The following is a 10,817-nucleotide window of genomic DNA, read 5'->3' on the forward strand; positions in this document are numbered from 1 at the left end:
CATGGTTTATCTGTGTACAAGTTTATGAGATGTTAATTTAGTTGACTTTGTAATATGAATGTTATAGAATGCATTGAAGTATTTTTAACCCCAAGCCCATTGCTTTGGCATTGCTCTAGTTAGTTAAGAGCAAGCCGACGCAATGTCTTTGTGGTGGGGGAGATATGTGACAAATTGAAGCACTTTTAAAATGTTTATTTCTGCCCGGCTGGCAAAGAGTTAACCCACCTCCAGCCTGACTGGCATAGAACTCTGATGGGGGCGGGACTGTGCCAGGTTTGAAAGGAGGGAGAGTCGGTTTGGTCAGTTAGGAGGGAGAGGGAGGAAGGTGGGGTGTGGTGTTATGAGGTGGCTTGTTAGAAGACAGTGAAGAGGCTAGGACAACTTAAAGTTAAATGTTTGACTGAGTTTATTTTGTACAACTGGAACAAAGCTAATTAATAAATGACACGTTAAAGAATCACTTATGTTTTTAACACAATAAAACTTCATCTCTGTTTTTGCCAACAAGAGGTCCGTTTGTATTTTTCCAGCGAGGTACCAGGACTCACAGCCGTGGTGACTCAAGAGAGGGCCAAACTCACCTCAGGCAGGGAGGTGGTGGTTTGTGTCCTGAAGTTACACGGAGGAGACTTAGAAGGGTAACCTGAGGTGCCAAGAAGTTGCCAGAGTGCATAGGGCAAACTTCTACAGTGGGGGAATCCAACTGAGGGAGACCCTTTACTGGAGGCAAGAGGTTATTCCTGGGGGACAGCCTAGAGTTTCTTAAGGTACCAGGTCACGCAGGCTGGAAGGCTCTCCTTACTTAGAAACCCATTAGTAAAAGGGGTTTATTTTTGAGGCGGCAGGACCAGAGGGTGGGTGTTTTCCCCTCTGGATTCCTGTGTCGCAGTGATAGTAAGGCAGAGTGGGACCAGGGTCTTCACACCATCGTATTTGGAAAAAAATAATCCAAGTTTTAGCCTATTGTGCTTCACAGCTCTTGGAAAGCTCTTAAACCTAGCAGAAGCTTCCATGAATTGAGGGGGGAGCAGTATTTGATCATTTGCCTTCCCTTTTGCAGCCCACTGTGCCCACCAGAAATCTGCTCCAGAATGTTGGAAGGCCCTCTGGAGCACTGCATGAGGTGATGGGGGGGCAGTTATAAAAGAAAGGTGTGATTTGCAAAAACTCTCTTCCTCCCACCTCTCATTTACGGAAGCCTCCACTAAAGGAAAAAAAGCCTTCCAAGAGCAGATGTACATAACTGGACATAACCAACTGGTGTTTTTGTTTAAAGTTTCAGATTATTCTCTTGCCACTGCTTGGATCAATGCTTATAAAACTTCTTAGCGATGAGGTGAAGTGTCAGAAATTGTTGAAGGCATAACTGGATATCGGCAACAAAGCTTAAAGCACACTTCCTGTGAGTGTTGATATGAATAAATTCGCATTGGTATGAAAAGGAGGGTCAGGTCACAGGCCAAATGTGTCCGGTTCAGTGCTGATGTCCATCTGCTGGCAATTGCAAATATTAGGCTCCCCTCTACCCTCTTTTCTCCTTCCTTTCTCCACCTACAGCAGCACACCTGATTCCCCCACCACCCCATCCCCTTCCCACCAATTAAATGCAGCCTGTGAAAATATTACCTGGCTAGCAGGCATGACAGGTAAGTAAATACAGGTCTAGGGAACAAGAGATTCTAAATACAGCATATGAAATAATCTAGTGCAGTTTAGTCACTGCCTTTTTTCCAAAGGCAGCAATGGCCAACCCTGGTAAGCAGCAGGTAAGCAGTAGGGTTGCCCATTGCTGCCATTGCTGCCTATGGAAAATGAATGCCAGTTTCTTTCCTACCTATCATAAGAATCATCCTAATAAGCATGCAAAAGGAATTGCCATCAACCCCACCCAGTATGGTTAATAGTCAGGCGTGATGGGTGTTATAGTCAAAAGGAGGGCGACAGATTGTCCATCTAGGGCATGCTGCAGTCTAAACGTGTACACGTCTTCTCCATACCAGTGGCTCAGTAGAAAAATATCTAAACATGTGCTGAAGCATCCCAATTGAAATCAGTTGCATCTGAAAGTTCACTTTGGCGAGATCAAGGCTAAAGTAGTGAGTAATCTATTGTACAATTTTAGTTCAGAAAACATCAGCTTGTGGAAATATTCATGATTAAATTATAATTAACAGAAAATGAATTTGGAATTCTTTCCCCATTGTATTTTGACAACACCAAAAGCAGAACAGACTAGACAGAGCCAAGGGAAAAAATGAAACTGTCTAAATCTGTTGTTTATGTTAGGACTTATGTAAGCCATGGTTAGGGTTATTAATATTTTATTTAAATTTGTATTTATAATTTTCATTTATATACATTATAACAATTATTTAACCATAGTTTTAACATTTTCAAGCTTCGACTCCCTTCCCCCTCTTTCTGCGGTTCCTTACATTTATTTTCATCCTTACCTGCATACTTCAAATTCCTTTTAATCACCTATTCTCATATATATATATATCATATATATTTTTAAAACTGCAGGTTTTCACAATAATCCTGCCAATGTTTTGATCTGTTTACAGCTGGTTTGTAAATACTCAATAAACCACTTCCTTTCCTTTCTAAAACATTTGTTGTCTTGATTTCTTATTCTTCCAGTTAGTTTCGCTATTCCTGCATACTCCACTAGTTTCTGTATCCAATCTTCTTTTGTTGGGACCTCTATATCCTTCCACTTTGGGGCAAATAACATATTTACAGCTATAGTCGCATACCTAAATAAATTTCTATACTGTTTGGGTAGTTCTAATCCTATAATTCCCAAGAGAAAAGCTTCCGGCTTTTTTTGACTAATGTTATCTTAAACATCTTTTTCAATTCATTATATATCATTTCCCAGTTAGCTTTAACAAGACCACCACATGTGAAAAAGATGCCTTCTTTCTGTTTACATTTCCAACACCTATTTGACTTTGATTTATACATTTTTGCCAATCTACTAGGTGTTAAAGGTAAAGGTATCCCTGACCATTAGGTCTAGTCACAGACGACTCTGGGGTTGTGGCACTCATCTTGCTCTATAGGCTGGAGGGAGCCGGCGTTTGTCCACAGACAGCTTTCCGGTCATGTGGCCAGCATGACTTAAGCCACTTCTGGCGAACCAGAGCAGTGCATGGAAACGCCGTTTACCTTCCCGCCAGAGCGGTACCTATTTATTTACTTGCACTTGACGTGCTTTCGAACTGCTAGGTGGGCAGGAGCAGGGACTGAACAACAGGAGCTCACCCCGCCACGGGGATTCGAACTGCCAACCTTCCAATCGGCAAGCCCTAGGCTCTGTGGTTTGGACCGCAGCGCCACCTGCGTCCTGCTACTAGGTGTTAGGTACCATTTATAGAGCATTTTCATATGATTTTCTCTTAAACCATAACATGCTGTAAATTTTATACCTGTATTCCATAATTGTTCCCATGCTTCCATTTCTATATTATGACTAATATCTATTGCCCAGTCTATCATTGAAGATTTCACTTTGTCTTTCATCCTTTGTCTCCCATCCCAACAGCATATTGTACATTTTAGACATCACTTTAACATTACAATTTAACATCTCTCTCTCTAATTGTGATAGTTGTTCCCCAAACCCCCGCTTCATATCCTTTCTAAATATTTCATTCAAATGATGATACTGTTACCATTTTGTTAACATTCCTGGTAAATCCTTAAACTCTTTTAATTTAAATTCTCCACCCTTCTCTCTTAGCAAATTTCTATTAAGTCGCCCAACTTTCCGGCATATTTTTCTTTTTCCATGCTATGGCTTCAAAAGGTGAAAGCAAAAGTGGTGCTTTAGTTTCCAATAAAAAAATTATTTGTCCCATATTCTATACAATTTCCCCCCTAATTATATGGTTTGTAAAACCTTTATGTACTTTCACCTTTTCATACTACAAATAAGTGTGCCAACCAAAAATATTATCATGACCTTCCAAATCAGGGGTTGTTATTGTTTTAGGGTTTGTTTGTTTGTTGCCTGCTACGGGCTTATAAAGTATTACATAGGCAAACAAATATTCAAAATCCCCTAAAATATCACTGGCAGTGTCTTCTGAGTTGTATTGACTCCAAATGTTGACATTCTAGAACCACCAAGTCTTGTGCAAAGGTAAAGGAAGTGTGATTGTTTTTACAATTTTAGTCTTAGACCAAAGATTCTCCAGACACATTTCCTTCCATGTCCACTTTCATTAAAATCTATTTACATGCACACCTGTGAAACAGATGAGCAGCACAGTTGGTGAAGCTCTGAGAGTGCCCGTCACCTGTTTGAGGGATAGGCAAGATTTGGTCCTATTCCCCCTAGAAGGAACCAGTGCTTTCAACCTCGCCGTGCTGATGCCATCAGGGATGCATATTGGACTGAGTCAGAACGTATCAGCATTCAGCCATAGGTGCCATACAGGGAAGATTTTTACGGTGCAGCAAAAGCTGCAAGGAATGTGACCCTGCAAAGAAAACAGTATGTGGAAGCTGCTCCAGGCACATGACCTCTGCTAGATAGCAGTGAGAGTCGGGGGGTTCTTATCAAAGTAAAGCAATATCATAGTTATTACCCTCAGGTTTTATTAAATCAGAAATCCACAAATATGTGAAAAGAGCAGAGTCATCACCTCTTTACAAACTAGCCAGCTTGGAAATATAAAAAAAAGTGGGGGGGGGAGAACATGCCAAAGTGTTTCCTAAACTAAATTGTGTTCAGGCAGTCAAGCATACCTGTGTTCAGGTTTAGTTACAGGTAGTTGGCCGTGTTGGTCTGCTGTAGTTGAAACAAAATGTATAAAAAAAATCCTTCCAGTAGCACCTTAGAGACCAACTAAGTTTGCCATTGGTATGAGCTTTCGTGTGCATGCACACGAAAGCTCATACCAATGGCAAACTTAGTTGGTTTCTAAGGTACTACTGGAAGGATTTTTTTTTATTGTGTTCAGGTTGTTAACAATTAAAGTTAAACACTGTTTTCTTATCGCTGTTAAGATTCATATAGAAAAAAAATGAAACAAAAACCCAAGGAGAAAAGATCAAGGCAGGGAAACATATGGACGATGGCATATAGAAGAATTTAGATCTAAAAATTCGCCAACAAAGAAATTTACTTGCTTAAATATATGCTTCACTCTACGGACTCAGTAGTCTTCTAAAAAGAAAGCGACTTCTTGATTTTAAAAATACATAGATGAAAAAAGATGCTCAAAGCTTGGAACTGTAAAATGAAAAAGTAGAGATGAAGAAATTTAAGGTACTGTATATAAACCCTAAATTTTTCAATGCCATGCTGTATTTCCAAATATGATAGCAAACTGGAACATCTGTTTGTATTTGATCTCTTAGCAAATAATATTTGAAATTGTGGAATGCTTAAACAGTAAAACTACAAATCAGTAAAATGGTTTCAGTTGCAACTGTAATAACCCAGATTGCAAAATAAATTTCAGTATACTTCAGTGGTGATGGTGTTGGGAAGACATCCCAAATTCTACACACTCTTACTGTCCTTGTATAATGGACCTGAAAAAGTTAGCCAAGCATTGCTCAAACTGCCCTGGCAATGAATAAAGAGGAAATAATAAACTTGAAAAAGGGATTTTGTATTTTAGCCCATATTTGTGTCTCCCAGGCAAGCTGGTATTAAGGGTCACTTCCCATGTACGGAGAAAACAATTTTTGTGGATAATAATGATAAAACCTTATGGAATGCAGCAACAACCAAAAAAATGTATTCTCAGATGACTGCATTTGGGCCAAGTCAATATTAGTCCCACTTCACCCACGCACAAGCATAGTCTAAAAATGCTGTCAGCCTGATAAGAATTTCCTGATTTACTTTGTTACATCAGATTCTTAAGTTAAAGGTTAAAAACAGCCCTTGCCGCTTTACTAGAAGAACAAGATGTTTGGCTGGCTTTAAAAAACAACAACCCTCTTCTCCTTTAGATCTGCAAAAGAACTTAGTACTTTAAAACTGTCCTGTAACAAAAAACAAAAACAAAAACCAGAGTATTGGGGCTTGTTTTATCAAGTGAGGTGTCCTACACACCAATTAGACATACTGTACTGTGCAACTTTGTGAATGTTTACTCTGAAGTAAGTTACTGTATACTGTGTTCAGTTGGACATAGTACAGTACATGTGTTGAGGATTGCAGCCATAGTAATAATATGCAGAATGTACAACTAGGCCATTGTTATAGTTAATTACAATGAATTATGCTTGGTATAGAAATAACACTGTTTACACCCACAAAGGAATGCTCTCAATTAAAAACCCAACTGAAGCAATTAAAACAGTAAAGGCAGTAAAGGCTGCAATCCTATACAGGCTTAACTCCCATTGAAGTTAATAGGGCTTACTTTTGAGTTAACCTATGTAGGATTGCTGAAAGATTTGTGGCACCTCAATGTAAAAGATTTGTTGCAGGCAGCATAAGTTTTTGTGTAGTAGAGCCCACTTTATCAGATACATCTGATGAAGAGGACTTTCTTCAGTTCCCAAAAGTGTAAACCCAAATTAATCTGGTAGTCGTTAAAGTACCACAAAACTCTTCTGTTGTACGTTTTGCTCCAACACCAGACCCATTTAACTCGCTGCAATTACGAAAATGACTTTCTGGCTATGCTCTTGAACGGGGCAACACCTACAACTGACCAGGATAGCAAGTTTACTTGGAAGTAAACCCTTACATACCACAATCCCAACTTACATTGTATGGACAGAAAGATCTCCCTTCAAAGCAACTGTGTTCCGAGTATGTCCGTTAGAATCAACGAGACTAACTCCCAAACAAATACTGTACTGTCTGTAGATCTTAGAAAAGGTCCCACTGAAAGCAATGGAGCTTGCTTTCGAAAGCATACCTTCAAGTCAGGGTACAAATGCAATCTTCCTTAAGAGTACCATCCCATCCCAGCATTAATTCAGAATTCGGGGGGCGGGAACCAGATGAGAAAAACCAAGGTGGGATCTTCGGGCGCCCCAAACGTGTCTACGCCCAGCGATCTCGTTTGTAACGCGGACGAGCTCTCCTCCGCTTTCCCGTGGGCAACTTTGGCCAGGAACCGGCCCCGCGCGATCTTTTCTAGGAACGGGGCCGAGCGCTGGGGCTGCCCTGGCCTTCAGGTGCCGGAGGACGGGCGCAATAGGATTAACCTGAGTAGAGAAGCGCTTCCTGCTTATCTCGCGAGGCTCTCGAACCCGAATGGCTGTCGAGAAAGCAAGCCCCGCAAGGGTCCGGCCACAGAGCATAGCTGCCAAGTTATCCCTTTTTTAAAGGGATTTTCCCTTATGCTCAATAGGCTTCCTCGCGAGAAAAGGGAAAACTTGGCAGCTATGCCACAGAGTCGGGGCAACCCGAGTCACTCCACGGGAACCCGCAAAAGGACATACACTCCAGACCCTGGAGTGCAAAGCCTTCTCAAGTATATTCACACGCACGGCCAACTTTCCCCGCTCTCGCTCGCGCTTTTAAAACGCACAAACACGCGTCGTCGAGGTCCAGACGTTCACCTCTCTCATTGCCGTCTTCCCCCTCCCAGACCCACTTCCTCACAGTCACGAGCAAGTGAGATAACTCGCCAGAGGGGGCAATCCTGCGGGCACCACTAAAGGACACCGTCCCGTCAAAGAAGTGTTTCTGCTTCAGGAAAGCGCCAAGAAACTTCCGCGTCAGATCCTAAGGTGACTTGCAGCGCCTCTGCTGCTACTTTCAGGGCGGGAGGTCGTGAAAACCCATTCCGTCTAGGTCCCAGTCTCTCTCACGCCCCACACCCCTAACCCCCAGGTGTGCTCTCTGTTCATAGGCCGGAGCGCCTGACATTCTCCCCTGGGCTGGGGCTCTGTCCCCCTCTCCCCCACCCCGCCCGGGTACACACACACACGTGTGGTGGCAAACAACCCCGATTCATTGTCTGTCACAAGTAGTGACAGGCAGTGTGTGCCGCACCCAAGGGAATGTATGTGCCTGCGACGTGTGAGAAACAAAGCGGGCGTCTGTGCGAGAAAGAGCTGGTGACCGTGAAGAAGGACATAAACATTCCTAAGATACGAGGAGTGACGCACATCGACGTTTATGTCAATATTCGCTTATAGGCACAAATAGCCTACTCAAGGCACAGGTCGTCGCACGCGCTTAGGTCATCGCGCACGCTTGAGGCTTGTTCACACGTGCATCACCCGCTGACCGTTGCATCCGTCACTCGCACATACCGAAGTTAAGAACCTTTGTCCAGGGCCATGAGCTGGCGACCTGGCTCGCAAGTATGTCAGGTTCATCACGGACACGTGTAAAAGCAGCGGGAGAGTCGCTCGGAGAAGCAGCTCGCTTCATCCAAAGTGAGCTGCTCCGTCTGGTCTTCTCCCACCCCACTCCTAGAATGGAACCTGCCCCGCCTCCTGCGTGTCCGGCGAGAGTCTCACCTGCTGGCTGTGCGCGAAGGGCGGCGCAGGAAAGGCGCCGGGGGCCGCGGGACACGCAGCTACGGCGCCGGGCAGCTTGAGCTGGGGCGAGCAGCACGTCGCCTGCGGCTGGTGCCTCACCACGTCGGAGCAGCTCATGGCAGCCGCCGCGGGACCAGCTAATGCCACCGTCCGGAGAAGCGGGAGCCGAGCCTTCCAGCCGCCGGTGCCGGTCGCCGCGCTGCCTTCTCCCATCCGGGCTCGGCCAAGGAGCCTTGGGCTGCGGAGGCCAGTGGCGGAGGCGCCGTCATCTTCGAGAGTCTCGGGGAGCCGTCGTGGCGCTTAAATAGAAGCCGGCTTGCCTTGGGCGGAGGAGGCAGCGCAGCCCGGGGAGGCAGAGAAGGGGCAGCACGCCTCCGCCGCCCTGATTATCATAGACACAATGAGGGGCTGTCGCGCTCTGCCAATAGCTGCCTGGCCGCGGGGGAGCCGCGTCCCAACTTGGGAAACTCCGCCCCGCCGCCTTCGGATTGGGTAAAAGTTTGTGTCCGGACAGAGCGGGCTGGGAAGGGGATTGGCCGAGAAAGGAGGCGCGGAGAGAAAAAGAAGGCGCGGACTCCGCCCCTTTCTGCAGGATGCTTTTGCCGCGTGAGTTTCCCACGTCGCCCGGGAAGGCAGCGGCACCTGGAGAGAACGTGGGAGGCAAGCGATGCGCGGGAGAAGGGGAGACGAGCTTGGCAACTGGGATCGTGCTGACAGAGCGGCTTGGTCAGTGACCTAGTCGGTAAGGGTGCAACTGCACGTGAGGTGAAAGAAGTCAGGTCGCCAAAGACCCTTCATCTGAGTCCCTGTAATTAAGGGTTTTAATTAGACGACAATATGGGCCCTGCCAGTGCTTTTTTTATTATTAGTTTAAATCGGGGGGAATAAATACAGTAAATGGACAAAAGTACAAAGAGTCACAAAATGTTTATGGCTTTGCGTCCCCCCAGAAGAAAATCAGTGGGCTCTGCTATCTCATGAAGCAGGGCAGGCTCAATACATTTTGGCACCTAAGTTGAAGATCCGCACAGGGAACAAGGGTGGATAGAGACCAGCAACGCCTCCTATTGGCCAGTAGGGGCGGCAGCAGCAACAGGTGACCAGATCTGTTGCCACAGTGGATCTTGCTTACCTGTGGATTGCCTCACCTTGCCTCATGGGTGTGCCCGCCCTGTCATGAAGAATTCCTGAAAAGCTCTTCTTCTTTCTCATTTCTGCATAATAAGGAGATATTTTGCATGGCATTTTTAGTAATCATTTACCCAAAGAACATCTTTGTTTCCTGTTCAGGGTTCCTGTTCCTCAGCTTGCAAACTTGGCAATAAAAGAGGTAAGAGACAATCTCTTCCCTTAAATGTTTCACAGAAATTTTAAAAAGCAACATCATGTGTTCTTTACTGCATGCAAGCAGAATATAAACTCTGAAGCAGCACTCGGAAGGAGCCTTATTTTGTATCCAAATGCAAGAACAAGTTTGCACATGCTAACCCAAAGCAGCGTTTAGCGTGAACAAGCAAAAGTGGGTGAAGCAGCATTCTCTCTTTCTGCCAGTCTTTTCAAAATAAAATAAAATAATTTTTTATTTATTTTCATTCTTAAACAACATTTCAGCCTTTCAACATTACAATACCAAATGCAAAAACTTTCTGCTCTGCCAAGCATGCGACTTCCCTCCATTCCTTCAGTAGATATTCTATTTCAGCTCCAATTGCACAATTTGAGTCTTTAATTCCCTTGCTGCCAAGTCTTGTTGCAACTGCACTATCAAGGGCTAAGCAACAGTTTGCCTTAGCATTATGTCCAAACACAGACTGTAGCTAAGGTTGTTTACTGGTTTACACTAATCTAGGCATAGGCAAACTCAGCCCTCCAGATGTTTGGGGACTACAACTCCCATAATCCCCTTAACAGGACCAGTGGTCAGGGATGATGGGAGTTGTAGTCCCAAAACATCTGGAGGACCAAGTTTGCCTATGCCTGCACTAATCGTTCCTCTTAGAGCCCGGGTTCAGATGTAATACTTAGACAAGTGTAACACAGCAGTAGCAGGACTGGGAGAGGAAGGTTGGAGCCACGATCTTCGCTCTGGGAGCCATCATGTTTACATGTTCATGCTAAGGCATGATCATGTGCAAACTGGGCCTCACTGAGACAGTAGCATTGTCCTCAATATACAAAACTGAAATTCTGCATCATCAGTGCAATGTGATGAACCAAACTCATAGCTTCCAAATGTAAGCTTTTTACACTGCTGCACACTTGTCAAAACTTCAGGCAGAAGATTATGCTGCTCTATAAGGACATAACATGAATTTAAACAAACATTTTCCAGACAAAAT

The 10,817-nt window shown here is 44.4% G+C and overlaps 1 protein-coding gene across 2 annotated transcripts in view; it reads right to left on the reverse strand.

Moving 5' to 3' along the window:
* The window catches only part of VGLL3 (vestigial like family member 3), a 31,913-nt gene extending 23,002 nt beyond the window's left edge, over positions 1-8,911 (reverse strand). Inside the window, exon 1 of one of the 2 annotated variants that reach the window (XM_035116030.2) lies at positions 8,458-8,909. In XM_035116030.2, coding sequence (XP_034971921.2) covers positions 8,458-8,691 — 234 coding nt within the window. In that variant the 5' untranslated portion in view covers positions 8,692-8,909. Of the gene's footprint in view, positions 1-8,457 lie in introns of both variants that reach the window. The other variant, XM_060273646.1, reaches the window with a different exon arrangement.
* Between the last annotated feature and the right edge of the window lie 1,906 nt (positions 8,912-10,817).

This window comes from Zootoca vivipara, chromosome 4 (genome assembly GCF_963506605.1).
Source record: "Zootoca vivipara chromosome 4, rZooViv1.1, whole genome shotgun sequence".
Classification (NCBI taxonomy): domain Eukaryota; kingdom Metazoa; phylum Chordata; class Lepidosauria; order Squamata; family Lacertidae; genus Zootoca; species Zootoca vivipara.